This window comes from Pelobates fuscus, chromosome 4, assembly GCF_036172605.1.
Source record: "Pelobates fuscus isolate aPelFus1 chromosome 4, aPelFus1.pri, whole genome shotgun sequence".
NCBI classification, from domain to species: domain Eukaryota; kingdom Metazoa; phylum Chordata; class Amphibia; order Anura; family Pelobatidae; genus Pelobates; species Pelobates fuscus.
Window position 1 is genome coordinate 53,134,770 of NC_086320.1, and position 21,243 is coordinate 53,156,012.

Genomic DNA, 21,243 nt, shown 5'->3' on the forward strand with positions numbered 1-21,243 from the left:
AGTGAAGAGACACAGAGTAATATAGAGACATAGAAATGAATGCATGGCTTACAGCACTATAGAGTGCATAAGTGGGGGCAATTGAATTACAGAGGCACATTTGGGGAGAGAGGTGTAAGTAGAGGGGGAGATATGAGAGGGGAGAGACTGGGTGGGAGACACGAGTGGAGGTCAGGAGATGGTTGCACAAGAGGTACCGGAGCATTGGGGATTTGGAGATGAGTTTGGATTAAGTACATTCATAATGACACACACACACATACTCACTACATATAATACAACCTCATTCACACACTGGCAACATACAATGAATGAACCCTGTATCATGTATGGCGCTGGGCAGTTGTTTGTAAGATAAGTTCAGACTCAAATGAACAAAATCACAGGAACAGATATGCATCTCACTTTTACTGTGCATCAGGAAACATAGATTTCCATAATAAAGTTTTTCAGAAATACACCTCCTATAAAAACCACCCATTTCTACCTGGAATATTTTATTGTGTAAACAAAAAAGGTGGGAAGCAGCCGCTCAAATGGAATGATAGCGATCTGATTGGCTGAACCACTTCCTAGTCGAGATAGTTCAATGCAAAGGAGACTATCCTATATAATTTTTTTTATCTATTACGTTTTTAATGAATTAGTAAAATCTTTTAAAATAATAGGTGTCACTCCCAGTCTGGTAGGTGCTTTTAACTTTTCCAAAAAATGATTACATTTACACGCTTCATATTTCTCACTTATTTGATTATGGGCAAGTAGTGTTTTTTTTTTTTTTTTTTTCTGTAGAACAAGCAATGGTAACTTCTGTCAATCCTGGCAAGAAACGGCGTTTAGAAATGGCTTATCCTTCTTGTAAAACATGTCTGTTGTAGATTATTTCTTGTAAATGGAAACAAAATGTTTCTACAGAACCAAAAGTAAAGAATTACATTATCAGTTAAGTGAGGTGATCACTCCTAAACACTTAAAGCATTTAAGTTTAAAACCTCACACTAAGATTAATAGCAATAATTTGTACAAAGGTCATTTTAAAGGATTAACCTATGCAAAATGTAAAAAAAAATGGATAAGAAATAGACAATCGCAGGAAATTATATAAAATGATGTTTTAACGCAATGTGTTTAACAAGGTTGGATTAGCCAGCTATGCCAAAATTGCCATCACATCAAAGAAGATCTGTTAAGATGATTGAACCAAAGTGACATGAAGACTTTTTTTTATTACTTTGTCTAGATTTTCTGGCAATAGCTTACACGTTTAAATATATTGAAGAGGTAAAAAAAAAAAAAATGAAAAAATAATTAAATGAACAATTATTATTTTAAAAGGGATTCTATTTACAGGTCTAAGAATTATTAGTTTTGATTTCAATATTTGTCTGTATTATTTAACAAATGATGTGATACAAGGAATGATTTGAAATGATCATATGTACATCATAGCCTAAATCAAGTTCATAAACTAGTATTTTTTAGAAGAACTGCATACTTTGATTAGCTGACCCACTGAGTGTTACTGTAGCGTGTCCAACAATGAACTCCATGTGTCTTTAAAACTGAAAAGATGTTAGGTTTGAGCACGAGTCATATTCATAGTCTAACACAAAGGTCATACAGAAGTATTCCTTCATCGTCAGGTCATTTAGTTTAGTGATGCTCTCACAAACCAGCTTGCTCCCATGAGCAACACGCAAGTGTCTATTAAAAGGTTGCAGATACAATAAAGAATAATGAATGTTTTGTCTGCTGGCTGGCATATTGTAAAAGTAGCTCTGCCGGATCACAAAAAGTTGCTAAAAAAAAAAAAAAAGAAAGAGTCCTTCACTCAGAATGTGAATAGTCTACAATGAACCTTTTTAAAAAGGTTTACAGATCATATAAACCACTTCAATGCACAATTCTCTTATGGATCTGAAATACAGTGGGAAAACAAAATCCTACAGAACCTATATAAGTTATTTACATATATCTATGTCATATCTGAAATAAATGCCCTAAAGTATCATAACTGGAAATTCTGTGAAATGTAACAATACTCCCTATTCTTATAACTGGATATCGTTCACCAGAATACCAGTCTGCAAATCTCTAGGAGTCTATATAATTTCTTATATTGCTAATAAACTGTGGGGTTTTTTTTTTTTTTGGTTGCTTGTTTTTATTACAGAAGTATAGAATGGACTAGAACACATTTATAAAAAACAACCTACAAGCTTTTATTATTATACAGCACCAGCATATTTAGCAGTTTTACAATAGGAGTGTATAACTTAATGGACAAACAAAATGTCGAAGAAGAGGCCTCTGTTCAAACCAATCTAGGAGAGAAGCAAATAAATTTCATTTCATAGATTTCAAACTATTTGATTATTATTTGCTGAAGGCCCTTTCTGCAAATTATGGTATTCGAATAATTAAATCTTGTATGTCCCATGTAGAACTTTATAGAGGCCTAGTTTAAGCTGGTTTTCCCTGTTTGACGCATAGTACTCAATGCACTTCCTTTAATGTGCAGTCATTATTTGATCAGATATATTGATTAGATATATACACAGGAAAATACTTCATGGTATTCAGTTCTGTATGCTCCAGGAACTTAAATATTCCATCTAGATCTAGATAGTACAATCCAGATCAAGTGCACAGAGTGTTGAGAGGAGGTTTATCCAGGGCCGGTGCAAGGCTTTTTGGCTATACAGAAAAAAACAAAAACACAGGGGCTGATATCACCTTATTCCTGGAAAGGGACTGTAGATGTGGGTATCGGGGCTCTAGAAAAGGTTCAGGGGCTGTGATGGGGTATAGGGTATGTACAAGACATGTGGGGGGCAGGAGCTGTAGAGAGGGGGGACACAGGGGCTGTAGAGAGTGGGGGGGCATGGGGTTGGAGCTGTAAAAGGGGGCAGGGGCTAAGAGGAGGCACAAGAGCTATAGAAGGGGGCAGTGGCAAAAAGGGAGCACAAGGGTTCTAGAGAGGGGGATATGGGCTGTGGTGGGAGATACAGGGGCTGTAGAAAGGGGGACATGGGGCTGTAGAGAAGGGGTATAGGCTGTAGTGGGGACAGAGGTGTGATAGAAGGGGTCGGCAGGGGCTAAAGAAGGGGTGACCTGGGGCAATAGAAGTGATTGGCAGGGGCTGTAGAATGGAGGGCAAATGGGCTAAATAAGGGGTGGGCAGGGGCTGCAAAGGGGGCACAGGGGCTGTAAAGGGGCAGAGGGGCTAAATAAGGGGTGGGCAGGGGCTGTAGAGAGGATGGGCAAAGGCTTTAGAGTGGCTGACAAAAGAAAAACTATTCTAAGTGTATCCCCCCCACCCATCAGGCTTACCTTTGGCCAGGGAAGGGTGGGCAGGGGCAGGGGAAGGAGCAGGAGCCTGCAGAGAGCACAGAGCAGCCAGGGAAGTCAGCCGGCCCCTCCTGATGATGTCTGGAGAAGGGGGCATGGCTTCCACTTCTCTTCTCAAAGACTCCCGCGGTCCTGGGAGAATGGCAGTGGAAGTTACGCCCCCTCCTCCTGACATCATCAAGAGGGGTTGGCTGACTTCCCTGGCTGCTCTGTGCTGGCTGCAGGGAGAGAGGTAATATGAAAAATCCGAGTCCCCAGCCAGAGGCATGGGATTCGGATTTTTGTGCACCCCCTGCTCTTATGCCCTAAGGCGGCCGCGCCGGCCTTGTGTTTATCTGCAGTCCTCCATTTTACTGTTGGATGTTCTCCGACCTCTTCTGCTACATTTCCTTTGCCAGCAGAAGTCAAAGGAAAGGCTCAAAAAGTAAGTGCAGTGACAAAAATAGTCCTTAATGCCTTATAGCGAAGGACACTATGTGACACAGATAACATTTAAAAAAGCACTCCCCCAACATCTACTAAAGTTTATAACAAGATTTTAAAATGTATTTTTCCTACATGGGGCAGAACCCTCCCTTCGTGAGGACAAACTAAGTTTTTTTTTAACTCTTTTTAGCACTCTTCTGGTTAGACAGCTCTGGCGTGTGTTGTTCTTTGCTTGCTTCCAAAAGTGAAATTGAAGGTGGACTCACTAGTCTGGATCTCCAAGGGCAGAGTTGAACTGTTGCAAGGGGACAGTCGCATTGCTGTATTACAGCCAAAAATGATTTTGCTCATTCACTTATACTCTAAATTCACATATGTACAGCGCACTCAAGTCCTGTTGCCTGAAAACATTAATAAAGAAAAATGAAAACAAAAACCCCACAAATTTCACATTGAAAGCTCTCAACACATATCCCAAATATTTTTGCTAATGAATTTGAAGATTTACAGCCAAATGTAAAATGTCCCAAAGCAATTAATATGGGCCACGTCAAGGTATGTAATGTTAGATCAAAAACAAACATACGGAACAAATCTGCTTACTTGAACATCTGTTCATGTCTGGAGCACGGAGTCCATAGTACCCAGAGGGGCAGGAATGCAAACACTCCCCATACTGTCTCATGCCTTCTCTTCGCAGGAAGAAAAACAACTTGGGCTGGCAGCGTATGCACCCATTGTCTTTCGAACAGGACAGGCATCCTTTGCATATCGGATTGGATCCATAACTAGCTATAAAAATGAAAAGAGATACATACGTTCACATGAATTGAATATTGGACAAGTTTAAAACAAGTCAAAAAATGTGTTGCATATCCAACTTAAATGGCATCTCGTACATACCGTAACTATTACAAAACAAAAATATTGCAAAACAAATGGAAAAAAGCTGGACAATTAGTGTGAACTCACAATACAATTTGTACAAATCTGATTCCATCTGAACTGGGCTATCCCCATCAGTCTGCTACTTGAATTGCAATACATCATGTCATTTGGACCAATTGGTCCAAGTATCTAAATATCAAGTATTCAGAACTAGCTACAATTGTCGTAGTTACAGCATGTGAAAAAGCAGTTACGGATGGAAAATACATTTCAGGGACAGTCTTTAATAATAGCAGCAGGACAATTTAACTTTATTGACATTTTACCGGATGATATAGATGAGTGTTATATTTGCACTATTTAACATAAGCATGGTCTATCAGTCGAATGTTGACCATCTCTGAAATCGTTACTGTACTCATCTAGCCTTTAGACTTAAAAATGATTGAATTGTTTTTTAGATTACTCTTTGAGAGTTGTTTTGCAGTACATTATAGTGTTAGGAATAACAAACTGTAATCTTAATACTATAGTGTTAATCTGCCTCCGCGGTTTCCCCCCCAGCCATAACACCCCTTTAAAAACGTATCCGATTCTAGTGTTGAGGGAACTCTGTGTTGGATTGGTCTCCTCTGCCGATGTTAGCATGATCCGCGGCTAGTGTTCTGCGTACTTAACCCCTTAAGGACCAAACTTCTGGAATAAAAGGGAATCATGACATGTCACACATGTCATGTGTCCTTAAGGGGTTACAGGACCACTATAGTGCCAGGAAAACATACTAGTTTTCCTGGCACTATAGTGCCCTGAGGGTGCCCCCACCCTCAGTGTCCCCCTCCCGCCGGGCTCTAGGGGGAGGAAGGGTTTAAACTTACCTCTTTCTCCAGCGCCGGGCAGGGAACTCTCCCCGCGCGCATTCAGCCAGTCCATAGGAAAGCATTCTCAATGCTTTCCTATGGACGCTGGCGTCTTCTCACTGTGAAAATCACAGTGAGAAGCGCGGAAGCGCCTCTAGCGGCTGTCAGTGAGACAGCCACTAGAGGCTGGATTAACCCTATTATAAACATAGCAGTTTCTCTTAAACTGCTATGTTTATAGAAGAAAGGGTTAATCCTAGCTTTATTAAGCTGAAGTGGTCTGGGTGCCTATAGTGGTCCTTTAAGGACTTCCCAATAGGAAAGCATTGACTCAATGCTTTTCTATGGGGTTTTGCAAGGCGATGGAGGTCCTCATGCACAGCAGAAGCACGTCCAGCTTCATTTCATAGCGTTAAACTCTGTGAAACAGCAGGAAGTGTCTCTGATACCTGTATTATAAGCAATGTGGTAAATTACCAGTGCAGTGAGTTTTAACAGCAATTTCCCAAATGTACAAAAAAATATTTTACGTGCAGATAATTTGACAGAAATTTTTCATAAATAGCAACCATATTAAAGCTTCTATAGACTTATTTCTCTGTGTAAGAAGGAGTTACCATTGATATTATTATCATTGTTGTTATTATAATAATACTAGTTTCTCTGTATACCATTGACAAAGAACAGAGTCCTCTGAATTCTATCTAGGCCTTTACACGGTTCAGACTGCATTAAAACATTTAGGAAAGGGATTTATTTTTTAAGGATCAGAAAAAAAAATCCTTCTTTCAACTGGGTCAGTACAAAAATATTCAGTTAACCCAGCAGCCAACGCTTGTTTATTTCATTGTGCCCTGTAGGGATTACATGTAGCTGCACATATGTCAACAGTCAGGAAGTCTTGTTTGATGCGAGGACTACCAGTTACATTTTGGAAACCACTGAAAAAAGGCAGTCACAGAGTAAAATTATTCTGATCCATTTGCGAGTGTTAAAATAAATTCACAAGCAATCATATTAAACAAAAATAAATAAATAGTATATAGAATATTAAAGGGCCTCTTTCTTAACTCAGAATATAAATTGTTGCACCTTAAAGTTGTGTTATCTAAATGTTTTGGGCTCTAATATTGCATTATGTAAAATGGTCATGCTTGTTTTTGGGACTAGAGAACAGGCTAGCTCTTCCCTCTGCCACATGTATCCTAAGGTTTATTTTATAGATTTTGTTTTTTAGACAAACCACCTGGTTATCACCGGTAAAGAAACAAAAAAGGCAGCATATGTTCTCCAATTCTGCTGTTTAAAATATAGAGTTGTGTGAATAAAATTAGCCAGGTTTTAACATTCTTCTTGTATAGCCAGTGAAGGTGAAAAAACAAAACAAAATTCTATATAAAAGTTTCGGATGAACAAGTTTAATATCTTGATCCAGATAAACACTGAATGGCCTCATTTTATTTCTGCACTAAGCTGTCCCCATCATTATCCAAACAGCAGCTAGAAGTCTCCGGTTTAACACAAACAAGGGAGATTGCACCCAAAGAAGCAATGCACCCTACAGTGCTTAGAGTGGTCTTTTAATTAAAACAGGCATTGTTAGTATAGAAGTAGACTCTCATCTAGAAAGCATATAGAATATGTTTTGTGTTCTACAAATGCCTTTTAATATTATTTACATAATAGGTCCTCTTTATATCAGATCAATGTATGTTGATGAAAGAATCTTTGTGATTCAAGTTGGCCTCATGTGTTTCCCGTTCTTTGAAAACGAAGCTTGTGGGTAAGGTGTTTGATCATTGGTGGTATTCGGCAAGGTCGCATAGGGTTGATATCCAGTTGCTTAATGGATGTAATTGAAGGTATAACATTGCCATTACAGCATGGGGTTCCATGGTATAAAAAATAAATAAATAATTTAATAAGAATATAGAAAAGGGACATAATATTATAACAAATTACATTTTTGTTTCTACATACATATCAATCTAGATAAGTGACTGGTAAAACTATAAACAGACAGAAGTCAAGAATTGATTGTCAACAGCCTTCCATTATTCCCAATGTGTCACAATGAGAACTATTAAATTAGGTAATTCTAACAGTTCTGGTATCTCTCAGGGCTGAATTAAGCACATGGTTTATCATCATTTATTTATTTTGGATGAATGTGTTGCAAAACATTGCAGTACAATGTGATTTTTTTTTTTCTACATTGTTTCAGCACATCAGATGTCCAAACTTTAAATTACTTGGCAGAATCCTGAAAGTGATAATTCAGGTCAAGAAGTTTAAATTCCTTTCATCAGAAAAGTGTCCAAGAATCTGTAGAGATGCCTTGAGATCAGGGATAATCAGATTGTGTGTGTAAAACATCTATTTACCTTAAAAAATGTCTGCCAAGCACGTAAGACATTCAAGCCAAGTAAAGAAGAATATAACAAGTTGGCACTTCAGACAAAGCCATAACAATAATAATAATAAATAAGCCAGACTGAATAAATGTATTGAGATTAGTTTATATCAGAACTGCTATGTCACAATGTTTTTAATGGATAAAGGAACAAACGGGATGACCAACCCCACCACTGATGCAGTGTGAGTCAACGGTGACTTGAGGTGGACAGAAAAAGGAAATTTCAGCCCATTGTCCAAGCATTATGGAAATGCATAGTTGCGGAATAGTTGCGGTTTCATAAGTGATAATAACAAAAGAAGAGGATCGGTAAATGTATAGCGTGTTCTAGTATACTCTAAGTATTTGATAGATTGCCTGTAGATAATTTTACCAGCTTCTTTGAACTTACATCTCCAAGTGTTTGGTCCACATCTAAGAAAAACAGACCAACCTACATTATTGTACTGACTTTTACAATGGGACTCCAATACCACCATAGCCATTACACTAACTAAAAAGGCATCAATATCTACATGATTAAAGACCAACAAAGAATTCAACAAAATCAATCAATAAAAGGAGACAAGGAACATAGGCAGACCGAAAAATAAATGGCATTTCTGAATAATAGGACAAATATGGATCATTTTATTGTAGGGACAGTTCTATTCCAATTTGTAAATTACAAATGTTAGGATAATTTTGCAGGATTATTTTGGAAACGTAAACAATTAATTTAAATGTATTCCTGTAGGAGGATCTCATTAGTGTAGGACTGGTGCCTGTCATAGGAAATCCATTTGATGATATGCCATTTTCTTTAGAATCCCTGTCAATACAGTTATTGATTTGTATTTCAATTAAGCTTTGTTTTCTGTCATTGAGGAAGAGCTAAACATGCTTCCACAGGTTACAGGACAATGGTCCCGACCTTTCTCCCAAATGACTAACTGAACTCACATACTTGATTGTATACTCTCTAAATGCACATCTAAATATAATATAGAGGTTACAGGTTCTGTCAGTCACTTAAATGGGCAGATCACATTTTTTTTTTAAAATCCTGTATTCTATATTGGTACACAACATTGAATCCCAAGCCTAAATCTCAATGTAGTACCAGGTCATATATCCCAGTCACCACCAGCTATCATTAATTCTCTCGCTCACATGCTGGACGAGGAGCTCAAAGCAAAACAAAGCAAGTGAGATAAAATAAAAATAGAGAGTTTTACTCCTACCACCACCACAGCAGCTAGAGTAACAGAATAAGAATCATTTCTGTGTTCTAAATGAATTCATTAATTGTACGACCTTCACTCTCATGGTTTATGATGACTCCATAATTCCATGAATGACATATCCCCATTATGCACGCTTTAGTTAAAAAAATAAAAAGAAAAAAGTAAGTTAATAATCAAATTTACTTTTGAATTGTTTGACTTCTTACCTCTGGTCTGCTCTCCATTATTAAAGGTCAGAAAACCAGAATTCCTATACTGCAGTGGTTATGGTGCTTGCAGTAATCAACAATGTTTTTGTAAAAGGACACTTGTATCAAGCAACATAAAAGGTCTACCACTTGGCTGCAAATTATATATATATATATATATATATATATATATATATATATAATTTGGGGCTTAATAAAAATGTTCTTGACAGAAACACTGTTGTTAATTATGTAAAGGAAAACTGCAAGCACCATAACCACTACAGTTTAGGAACTTCTGCCTCTCTAGTGTTAATAATGGAGAGCAGACCACATTCAGAAATGGTTCCACTACATACAATAGGGAAGGAGGTGGGGAACGCTTAGTACCATAAGCACTGAGGCAAGCAGAGCATTTCTTTAACTGGTAAATATTTTTTTATGTGATATTATAGCCAGGGTGATGTAACTGCTCTCAAGGTTCAAAATAAGGGACACATAAACAAAAGGTTCTCTGTGACGTAAAGAAATATAAATAAAACTAGTATTGGGAAAAAAAAATGCTATGGACATTGGACATGTGTTTCATCAGAAAGTATCTGGTGAAAGGTTGGCCAGCTCCACTGCATTGTGTTTCTGTTTAAATCTGTTTAAAACACGTCGATCATTATTGAGAAGCTGCATGTGTGAAGTGTCACAAACCAGTTCAACAAAACACTTGTGATGTACTTCAAAAAATTCCATCAGCCCCCTGGAGGTGACAAGCAAAATAAGAACGATTTCAATGGGGAAGGGGGAAAAACTTCTGTGTATTTGTAGGAAGTTTCGAGACACAGTAGGAATCCATGATAATATAAAAGGCACAATGTGTCCAGCTGGTTAGTCCAAGAAATGTTATCTGTCTGTAAGCAAGTAGTCTGACTAATAAGCATTTTTACCTTTAAAAAAAGAAAAGAAAAAAAGAACAATGTGCAAACAGTTAAACTCAGGTGGCGGTGAATAGTCGTAAAGGCTTTCTGGTTTTCTTCGCTACATAATTCAATAAAATTCTGAAGCAGCGGTTGAGAAAATAATTGGGCAAAGTATTATTGAAGTCAATGAGAGTTCAGAGTCAATATAAAACAAAATCAGATAAAACCTCCTCTGCGTATTTTCTATAAAAAAAAAATGTGATTACAAAAAAAAGAACCAATGCTTTATTGTTTATACTTACTCCTCTTTTATAGCAGTGAATGCAGTTTTAGATGAAATTGCAAGAAAAAAAATGTTAAAAAATAAGAAACATGTTTAACTTTTAAACATGAAAATTTGCAATTTAGATAAAAAATTTCAGAAAAAAAATATATACACAACTTTTATACGCATGTTGAAAATTGAGAGTATTTTTCAACATTTATATATATATATATATATATATATATATATAATATATATATAAATGCAGACAGCTCTTGCACTCTTCACTGTTTGTTTAGTACCTGGTGCTCTGGTAGCTCATGCACAGTGTCCTGATGAAAGCTCTGAGGGAGAGCTGAAACGTCGAAATTGTACTTTGGAATAAAAGGAAAACTTCATTTGAAAATCCGAGGAGTGCTGGTATATTTCTTTCTATTGCTATATATATATATATATATATATATATATATATTATATATATATAATAATTTAGGGAATTACGCTGTTCAGCATTTATGTAGGAACACCTAAACAAGACTCCCAACAGTCCTGCTTTCAAATGGACAGTATCAAATTTGGGGTCCTGTCCTACATCTGTGGACACCTGACTCCTGTCCATGGTCAGTACCGCTCTAGAGCAGCATTTGAAAAGCTTGCACTGTACAGCGGGTACTAGGACTATGCATGGAGATCTTCAGCAGGGCTATCTGTGTGGTCCAAAAGTTTGGGGGCCAGCCACACAGCCAGTTAGCATGTAGAGGCTCCACCCACCCTATCCTGGTTAAATATCTCCCATTGATAGGGGTTTACTACAATCACAGCCTTCTTTTAGGTCTTGGCAAGAGAGAATTATGAGCTGGATCCCTCATAAACTCTAGCATTGACACATGCTGATCTGATCTTACATTTTCAGAGAAACTACACATTTCAGCTGACCTTATTTCTTTTTTTTTTTTCTTTTTTTTTATAAAATATTTAGATAATGCAGGAGACAAAATGTGAATGTCTTGTTAATGAAGGTGCAGACAGTGCACGTTACAGCTTCAACTTCACAATTCAAATGTTTTCCACTGGCTTCCAATAATCAAATAGTACCAGGTACTCGGTAATGGCCCTTTCATTCAGCAATAAAATAAAAAAAGTTTACCAACAGTCTGTCACGACTAGTAATGTGGTCCAGCACGCAGAATCTATGTAAACATATACATAAGTCAGAAAAGGAAAATAATAGGATAGAGCGTAAACCGGACCTTAGAATGGCCGGACTAATACGCTAGAGACAGAGAATGGTCAAAGGGAAAGCCGAGGTCAAGGAAGCCAGAAAATACTCAATACCGATAAAACAAGCCAAGTCAGGGAAACCAGAGATCAGAATAACCAGGGAAACGCCAAGGATCAGGATACCAGGAAATCAGAAACACAGAATCAGCACTCTCAGGAAACCAGGAAACTGAAACCACGACATGGCAAAGTACTAGGGTGAATTAGGGGTTTAAATACCCCTCTCTAAGCTATGATTGGTCAGAGGGCGACCTCTGACCCCAGAACGTACGTGTGCGTTGACGTCGTGACGTCACGCACACGTTAGTATAATTCTCGGGGGCGGGGCTATCCATAGACGCGACCACGTGGTCGGCGCCATATTGGATTCGGGCGTGATGCCCGGAAGAACTACACGCGCGGTTCCCGGCTCGCCGACGAGCAGGTAAGCTCGTGTAGTCGGAGCGGTCGTGCCGGTCGGGCACGACCGTGAGGCTCGGCGGGCCGGTGACCGCAACACAGTCTGCTTAAAAACAAAAAAACAAAAACAAATCATCAATTCTTTCTATACAAGTCATATCTGTCAACTTTCCTGTTCCTTTAAGGAACTTTTGTTCGGGGCCAAATAAAAAACATAGTTTTTTTTCTAAAAAGAAACTTTAATATGCTTTTAAAAGTCATGAATAAAGGACCTAAAATGTTTAGTTTTAGAAAATGTTCTACTCAAGCAAGAATATCAAAGTACTGGCCAAGAGACATAATTAATCCAATGTCAAAAAGAGCATGTGATTGCAAATTAACAGATGCAAGGATGCTTTTACTTAATGTGTGGTATTTAACACTATAAAGTCAGCTGCACTAACAATCCTTTGTGTACAGTTTCATCCAATTTCATTTAAGAAGAAACATTAAAACAGGTGAGCCTTTCAAACCAAATGGAAGGAATAAAAAGAAAATTTTTTTGAAGAGATACATCAACCGAGGAAGAAAATACAAGACAGTCAATATGGTTAATTTTTGTTGAATGGTTGATAAAAAAAAAGAAACAAAAAAAACGAAACACACATTCTGATCCCCAGCCTGGAGTATAAGTGCCGACAGGATTAGACTGATCAGGTGGGTAAGGTTTGTGTTAGGCTTGTAGTTAATGACATGGGAGTGTAGATATATCGGAGGTAATATCTAAAAGATATTAAAGCAAATCATGCTCATTTTTGACAAGAGCAAAACATATATCAATGGAACCATACATTGATAAATACATAATTTCCTCAAGCAAACTCACTGAATAAGACACCGGTTTGGACCACTACTGAACACACGCAAGTGTTTTGATAGATTCCGATATGTTTGAAAACAGAAAACCTAGAATTGTTATTTTATTATACACATTTGAATAAGGATATTAGTAGCATGATTTTGGATATTGGATTCGGGCGTGATGCCCGGAAGAACTACACGCGCGGTTCCCGGCTCGCCGACGAGCAGGTAAGCTCGTGTAGTCGGAGCGGTCGTGCCGGTCGGGCACGACCGTGAGGCTCGGCGGGCCGGTGACCGCAACAGTACCCCCCACTCGAAGACCGCGCACCGAGCGGGAAGGACCCGGCTTAAGAGGAAAGCGGTTGTGAAACGACCGGATAAGACGGGGCGCATGGACCCGGTCAGCAGGAACCCAACAACGTTCCTCGGGACCATAACCCTTCCAGTCAACGAGATAGGACAAGACACCTCTGGATAATTTGGAGTCCATGATAGAACGGACTTCGTATTCCTCTTGATCACCCACTACCAAGGGCGGAGGAGGAGTGGATACCCTTGTGTAGCGATTGCAAGTAAGGGGCTTGAGCAGAGACACATGGAAAGTATTCGCTATTCTCATATGAGCCGGTAGTGCCAAAGTATAGGTCACTGGATTAATACGTTGGGTAACTCGAAAGGGACCAATGTACCGAGGGGCAAATTTCATGGACGGGACCTTAAGCTTGATATGTCTTGTGGAGAGCCACACCCTGTCACCTGGAATATAGACAGGATTAGCGCCCCGTTTCTTGTCAGCTTGGACCTTCGCTCGTAATGAGGCTTTTTGCAGAGCTGAATGGACGGAATCCCAAGTATCATGAATCGAATCTAAACGGGTGTTCAAAGCGGGGATTTCTGTGTCTGAGAATGCAGAAGGAAAAACAGTGGGGTGATAACCCTGATTAACAAAGAATGGACTGTGATTAGAAGATTCATGAGTGGCGTTGTTTCTGGCGAACTCAGCCATGGGTAAGAGCTCGTACCAGTTAGATTGATTGGCATTTATAAAGCAACGTAAATAGGCTTCTAAAGACTGATTCGCCCTCTCTGCTGCTCCATTTGTTTGAGGGTGATATGCTGACGAAAAGGAGAGTTCGATGCCCAATTGTTTGCAAAAGGAACGCCAAAACCTAGAAACAAACTGGGTACCTCTGTCAGATACTATGCTTTTGGGTACACCGTGCAACCGAAAGATCTCTCTCAAGAATATTTGAACTAGATCTTGAGCAGATGGTAATTTTTTAAGTGGGACGAAATGTGCCATCTTCGTGAATCTATCAATGACCATAAGGACTGTATTAAACCCGTTTGAACTGGGTAGATCCACAATGAAATCCATGGCCAATTGGGTCCATGGAGCACTAGGTATGGGTAGTGGTTGTAATAGTCCAGGAGGTGACCTGGGAGGAACTTTAGAAACAGCACATATTTGACATGCCCCAACATAATCTTTGACATCGTTTCTAAGAGCAGGCCACCAAAATCTCCTGGAGATGGCAGAGAGAGTTTTATGGACTCCAGGATGGCCCGCTGTGAGGCTGTCATGGAACAAATCTAGTACCTTCTTTTGAAACTGAGGTGACACATACAGTTTGTCCGGAGGTTTTCCCACAGGTGCCTGAGTTTGATCTGCTATTATGGCACAGAAGAGTGGAGAAGACACTTCGGAAACTGTAGTGGCAATGAGGCATTCAGGAGGTACAATAGGATATATCACCTGTTCCGGAACTTCATCTGTCTCAAACTGCCGAGAAAGTGCATCTGCCTTGGTGTTTTTAGTACCAGGTCTGTATGTAATTACGAAATTGAATCGGGAGAGGAACAATGACCACCTAGCCTGACGAGAGGACAGTCTCTTAGCGTCCCCAATATAAGCCAAATTCTTATGATCAGTAAAGATCAAAAGTGGCTCTTTGGAACCTTCCAAGAGATGCCTCCATTCCTTAAGGGCAAGTACAATGGCCAAAAGTTCCCTATTCCCTATGTCGTTATTCCTCTCTGCAGGTGTGAGTTTGCGAGAGTAAAATCCACAGGGATGTAAAGGCGTATCAGGACTCTCTCTTTGAGACAGAATGGCTCCAACTCCTGTCTCTGATGCATCCACCTCTAGGATAAATGGTTTGGATGGATCAGGATGGGTCAGGACAGGTGCTGAGGAAAATAAAGATTTTAATCGTTCAAATGCCTCTCTTGCTTCTTTGGGCCAAGATATACAATTTGCTCCTTTTTTTGTTAAATTGGTTATAGGGGAAATCACGGAGGAAAATCCCCTTATGAATTTGCGGTAGTAATTCGCAAAACCTATAAAGCGTTGAGTAGCTTTAAGGCCCTTGGGTAATGGCCACTGTAAGACTGCCTCCAGTTTACGAGGATCCATCTGGAAACCAGACGGAGATATAACGTATCCAAGGAATTGTATCTCCGTTTGGTCAAACTGGCATTTCTCCAGTTTACAGTAAAGGCCGTTCTGTAACAGGGTTTTCAGTACAATTCTCACATGTTCGTGATGTGTCTCTAGGTCTGGGGAATAGATGAGAATGTCGTCCAAATACACTAGAACGAACATGTGAAGGTACTCTCTTAGGACATCGTTGATAAAATCCTGGAATACCGCTGGAGCGTTACATAATCCAAACGGCATAACCAGGTATTCGTAATGTCCCATTCTGGTGTTAAATGCGGTCTTCCATTCGTGACCGTCCTTAATTCTGACTAGATTGTAGGCACTTCGGAGATCGAGCTTGGTAAAGACTCGAGCTCCCTTTAATCTGTCGAATAGCTCTGATATAAGGGGAATAGGGTAGGCATTTTTTATGGTAATCCTATTCAAACCCCTATAATCAATACAAGGGCGTAGGTCTCCTTCTTTTTTAGAGACAAAGAAGAATCCAGCCCCGGCTGGTGAGGAGGACCTACGGATATGACCCTTTCTGAGAGCATCCTTAATATATTCCTCCAAACAAAGATTTTCCTGGGGGGACAAGGCATAGACTCCTCCCTTGGGAGGCATAGTCCCTGGTAATAAGTTTATAGTACAGTCATAAGGTCTATGAGGAGGTAACCCTTCAGACTGGACCTTGTTAAATACCTCTTTCAAATCCATATACTGCTGAGGAATTTGTGTGGTCAAGGGAGGTGTAACAGGAACATTAATGGTGCCAATAGGTTGTGGGATTTGCTTAAAGCAAACACCTTTGCATCTCTCACCCCAACTCACAATCTCTCCTTCAATCCAATCTAAATGTGGATTGTGTTTCAGGAGCCAAGGGAAACCGAGTATTATCGGAACTGTAGGTGAAGATATGATTTGAAAGGTAATTTCTTCAGAGTGGAGAATACCCACTGAAACAGTGATTGGCAGAGTTTCGTGTGTGATGAAAGGCTGGGTAAGAGGCCTTCCATCAATGGCCTCGACTGCTATAGGTTTCTCTTTATGTCTTAAGGGCAGGAGATGTTTAGCAGAGAACTCTTTGTCTAGGAAATTCTCCGCTGCCCCAGAGTCAATCATAGCCTCACACTGAACAGTAGTGTTCTCGAAAGATAAGGTTACTTTGACCAGGAAACGGTTTTTAGTCAATTTAGGGGACATATACATCACACCTAAGGTCGGTCCCCGTACGTGCCTTAGGTGTGCAAGTTTTCCGGCCGAACCGGGCATGACGATCTTAGATGTCCCTTCTTGCCACAATACATACATAACCCCTCGTTACGTCTGTGTTGTCTCTCTGCCTCAGTGAGTTTAGCACTACCCAATTGCATGGGTTCAGGTTCTGGAAGAGGCGTTTGGCTATTCACCACTGGGTTAGAGAAATGAGGAGCTATGGACAAATTAGAACGTCTGTTATGTTGTTTGTTTTTCTCTCTCTCTCTCTGAGCCGGTTATCAATGTTTATCATGTAGGCAATAAACTCATTAAGACTAACCGGAAGGTCTCTAGCTGCAGTTTCATCTTGTATATTCTCAGCTAAACCTTCAGAGAAAGCAGCCACCAGACCGCTATTGGTCCAATCAACCTCAGACGCTAATGTCCTGAACTCTATTGCATAATCGGCTACAGAACGATTGCCTTGCCTGATTCTCATAAGGGCTTTGGCAGCGTTCTTCTCCCTGCCTTTAGGTTCAAATGTAGCCTTAAAGGCCGTAAGAAAGGTACTGTAATCACGGGCTATTGCGTCACCACTTTCCCATAAGGGGTTAGCCCAAGTCAAGGCTTTTCCAGTTAATTGGTTCATCAGATAGCCTATTTTAGATCTATCTGTTGGGAATGAACCTGGAGAGGCCTCAAAGTGGTATTCTATTTGGTTTAAAAAACCTCTAAATTCCTTAGAATCACCTCCATAACGAGGGGGCGGTGACAAAGTTATGGACGGTGGTTTATGTGGTACGGGAACCACTACAGGTGGCGGAACCACAGGTGGTACAGGAGGGACCTCTAAATAGGCAGTCCTCTGGAGCAAGGTCTGAAATGCCTGAGCAAATTGGTCTAACCTGTGGTCCATATCCTCCACCCTATTTTCACAGGCGATCATATGTTTGCATAGTTCTGCAGGATCCATGGCCATGTCGTAATGTCACGACTAGTAATGTGGTCCAGCACGCAGAATCTATGTAAACATATACATAAGTCAGAAAAGGAAAATAATAGGATAGAGCGTAAACCGGACCTTAGAATGGCCGGACTAATACGCTAGAGACAGAGAATGGTCAAAGGGAAAGCCGAGGTCAAGGAAGCCAGAAAATACTCAATACCGATAAAACAAGCCAAGTCAGGGAAACCAGAGATCAGAATAACCAGGGAAACGCCAAGGATCAGGATACCAGGAAATCAGAAACACAGAATCAGCACTCTCAGGAAACCAGGAAACTGAAACCACGACATGGCAAAGTACTAGGGTGAATTAGGGGTTTAAATACCCCTCTCTAAGCTATGATTGGTCAGAGGGTGACCTCTGACCCCAGAACGTACGTGTGCGTTGACGTCGTGACGTCACGCACACGTTAGTATAATTCTCGGGGGCGGGGCTATCCATAGACGCGACCACGTGGTCGGCGCCATATTGGATTCGGGCGTGATGCCCGGAAGAACTACACGCGCGGTTCCCGGCTCGCCGACGAGCAGGTAAGCTCGTGTAGTCGGAGCGGTCGTGCCGGTCGGGCACGACCGTGAGGCTCGGCGGGCCGGTGACCGCAACACAGTCTGCTTAAAAACAAAAAAACAAAAACAAATCATCAATTCTTTCTATACAAGTCATATCTGTCAACTTTCCTGTTCCTTTAAGGAACTTTTGTTCGGGGCCAAATAAAAAACATAGTTTTTTTTCTAAAAAGAAACTTTAATATGCTTTTAAAAGTCATGAATAAAGGACCTAAAATGTTTAGTTTTAGAAAATGTTCTACTCAAGCAAGAATATCAAAGTACTGGCCAAGAGACATAATTAATCCAATGTCAAAAAGAGCATGTGATTGCAAATTAACAGATGCAAGGATGCTTTTACTTAATGTGTGGTATTTAACACTATAAAGTCAGCTGCACTAACAATCCTTTGTGTACAGTTTCATCCAATTTCATTTAAGAAGAAACATTAAAACAGGTGAGCCTTTCAAACCAAATGGAAGGAATAAAAAGAAAATTTTTTTGAAGAGATACATCAACCGAGGAAGAAAATACAAGACAGTCAATATGGTTAATTTTTGTTGAATGGTTGATAAAAAAAAAGAAACAAAAAAAACGAAACACACATTCTGATCCCCAGCCTGGAGTATAAGTGCCGACAGGATTAGACTGATCAGGTGGGTAAGGTTTGTGTTAGGCTTGTAGTTAATGACATGGGAGTGTAGATATATCGGAGGTAATATCTAAAAGATATTAAAGCAAATCATGCTCATTTTTGACAAGAGCAAAACATATATCAATGGAACCATACATTGATAAATACATAATTTCCTCAAGCAAACTCACTGAATAAGACACCGGTTTGGACCACTACTGAACACACGCAAGTGTTTTGATAGATTCCGATATGTTTGAAAACAGAAAACCTAGAATTGTTATTTTATTATACACATTTGAATAAGGATATTAGTAGCATGATTTATATTAGACCTGTGCACAGTAAGAACATTTGGCTAGTCCAAACAATTTTTCCTAAAAATAGAAAATGTTTCGGGGACACCGTACTTCCTAATAGTGGTCCTGCTCGGCAGAATTTCAGAACAGAGATTCCAAATCGGGAATAAAAATCTGAAGAACAAAAAAAGGGTCCACATATACGTTCATATTTTGCTGTACATTTTCAGGAGCATTTACCATTTGGTTCATAGATCATTTGAGAAAAAGTAATAAATATATCAAAAATACAGAAGGAGATTTAAAAATAAATAAATAATTAATAATAAATGTAGAGATCTTTTTTTTACTGCTCCCCTTTATTACCTCTTATGCTCAGTTGATCTGTGTCTAAAATCAACATTTCACGATGATCTACTAGCCATTAATCATCTCTGTTTCTTTAATGCCATGAGCAGAATTCAGAATCGCAAACCAAAAACTAACATTTTAGTATTCAGAGTTTTGTTGGTTTCATGATTCAGATATCTTGCAGCTCTGAGTTCACAAATTTGGCCAATGGGCCGAGGCCGGCAGGGGAGGTCAGATAATAAGTCCATGCAGGACCGGCACTATCTGAGCACCAGCCCAGCTATTTTCCATGATGGGCCGGTGGAGAAATCAAAGATCTCCTTCACCGGCCCACTTGCACAGACATGCAGCTGAGGAGGGAGAGGAGGACCCGGCGGAGCTCTATCTTGCAGCTCCACCGGGTTCCTCGTGTGAGATCCGGAGCGGTTTCATGGCAATGCCCCCGATCTCACGAGAGTGAACTCTAGTCTTTCAGGCTAGAGTTCACTCATCACTAGCACCACCAGGGATGGTGTGAGTGCCGGTCTCCCCTCCCCCTCCAAGGATAAAGGTAAGAAGAGGGGGGATATAATGGTTTGTTTTTTGTTTTTTTACCCGCCCCACATAATCCCTCCTAACATATATACACACACACCACCCTCACACACAGCGCTGTGTTTGAGGGTGCTGTGTGTGAGTGCCGTGTGTGATAGTGATATGTGTGATAGTGTGAGTGCAGTGTGTGAGAGTGCTATCACACACACACACACCACACTCACCACCATCACCCTCACACACACCACCAGCACATCTATCACACACTGCACCCCTCACACATACACAAATAACCCACCCAACACACACACACAATACTTACAAACATTTATATATACACACTACATCACCCCTCACACACATACTGCACCGCTAAACACATTACATTCCAGACACACACTAGATCCCTTACCAAACTCTGGATCATCTACACACATACACATACTAGATCCCTATATAAACTCTGAATCCTCTATATACTCACACTCACTAGATCTCCTATACACATTCTGGGTTCTTAAAACACACACACACACACACACGGCACCACCTACACACATACTACATTCCAAACATACACACTCTGGGTCCCCTATACACACACAAGATTCTATGTAAGCAAACACATACTACATTCCCTAAATACACACTCTCTACAAACCCCACATTACCTATACACACACACACACACACACACACACAAACACACACTACAGCCCATATGCACACACTTGCTAAATCCCCTATACACACACACACTCTCTACATCCCTTAGCCACATATGCATTACATTACACCACAAACACAACACGACTAAAACCGACTTTATTACATAATACCACATCACAATCAGCTCACTCTACACACTTGCAATCCCACAAGCAGTCTCCAAACACATGCACGATACTCCTTCCTGGACCTTTTGTCTCCTGGTATCCTATTTATAGAGACACCAGAGACAAGTTGCAAGCAAACACAGAGCGAGCAGGTTATTAAATTTGCTTGCACTGTCCAGAACAAACACAGGGCCTTTTTGTCATGCTAGAGCTCTTCAGCAGAGCTCTAAGGTATTTATTCATATGCAATAAACATTGAAATTGTTAATGTACTAAAGACCCATTTTTCATATTAGGCTTTTTTAGAGAGATGTAGTTTGTAAAACATGGATTGCGCTCATGATACTCCGTGAGAGAATAGATTAAGA

At 40.0% G+C, this 21,243-nt stretch overlaps 1 protein-coding gene across 1 annotated transcript in view; it reads right to left on the minus strand.

The window, feature by feature from the left end:
- RSPO2 (R-spondin 2) overlaps positions 1 to 21,243 on the minus strand; it is a 114,877-nt gene that overhangs the window by 47,237 nt on the left and 46,397 nt on the right. The window contains exon 3 of the mRNA XM_063450288.1: positions 4,381 to 4,569. Coding sequence (XP_063306358.1) covers positions 4,381 to 4,569 — 189 coding nt within the window. The remainder of the gene's footprint in view (positions 1 to 4,380; positions 4,570 to 21,243) is intronic.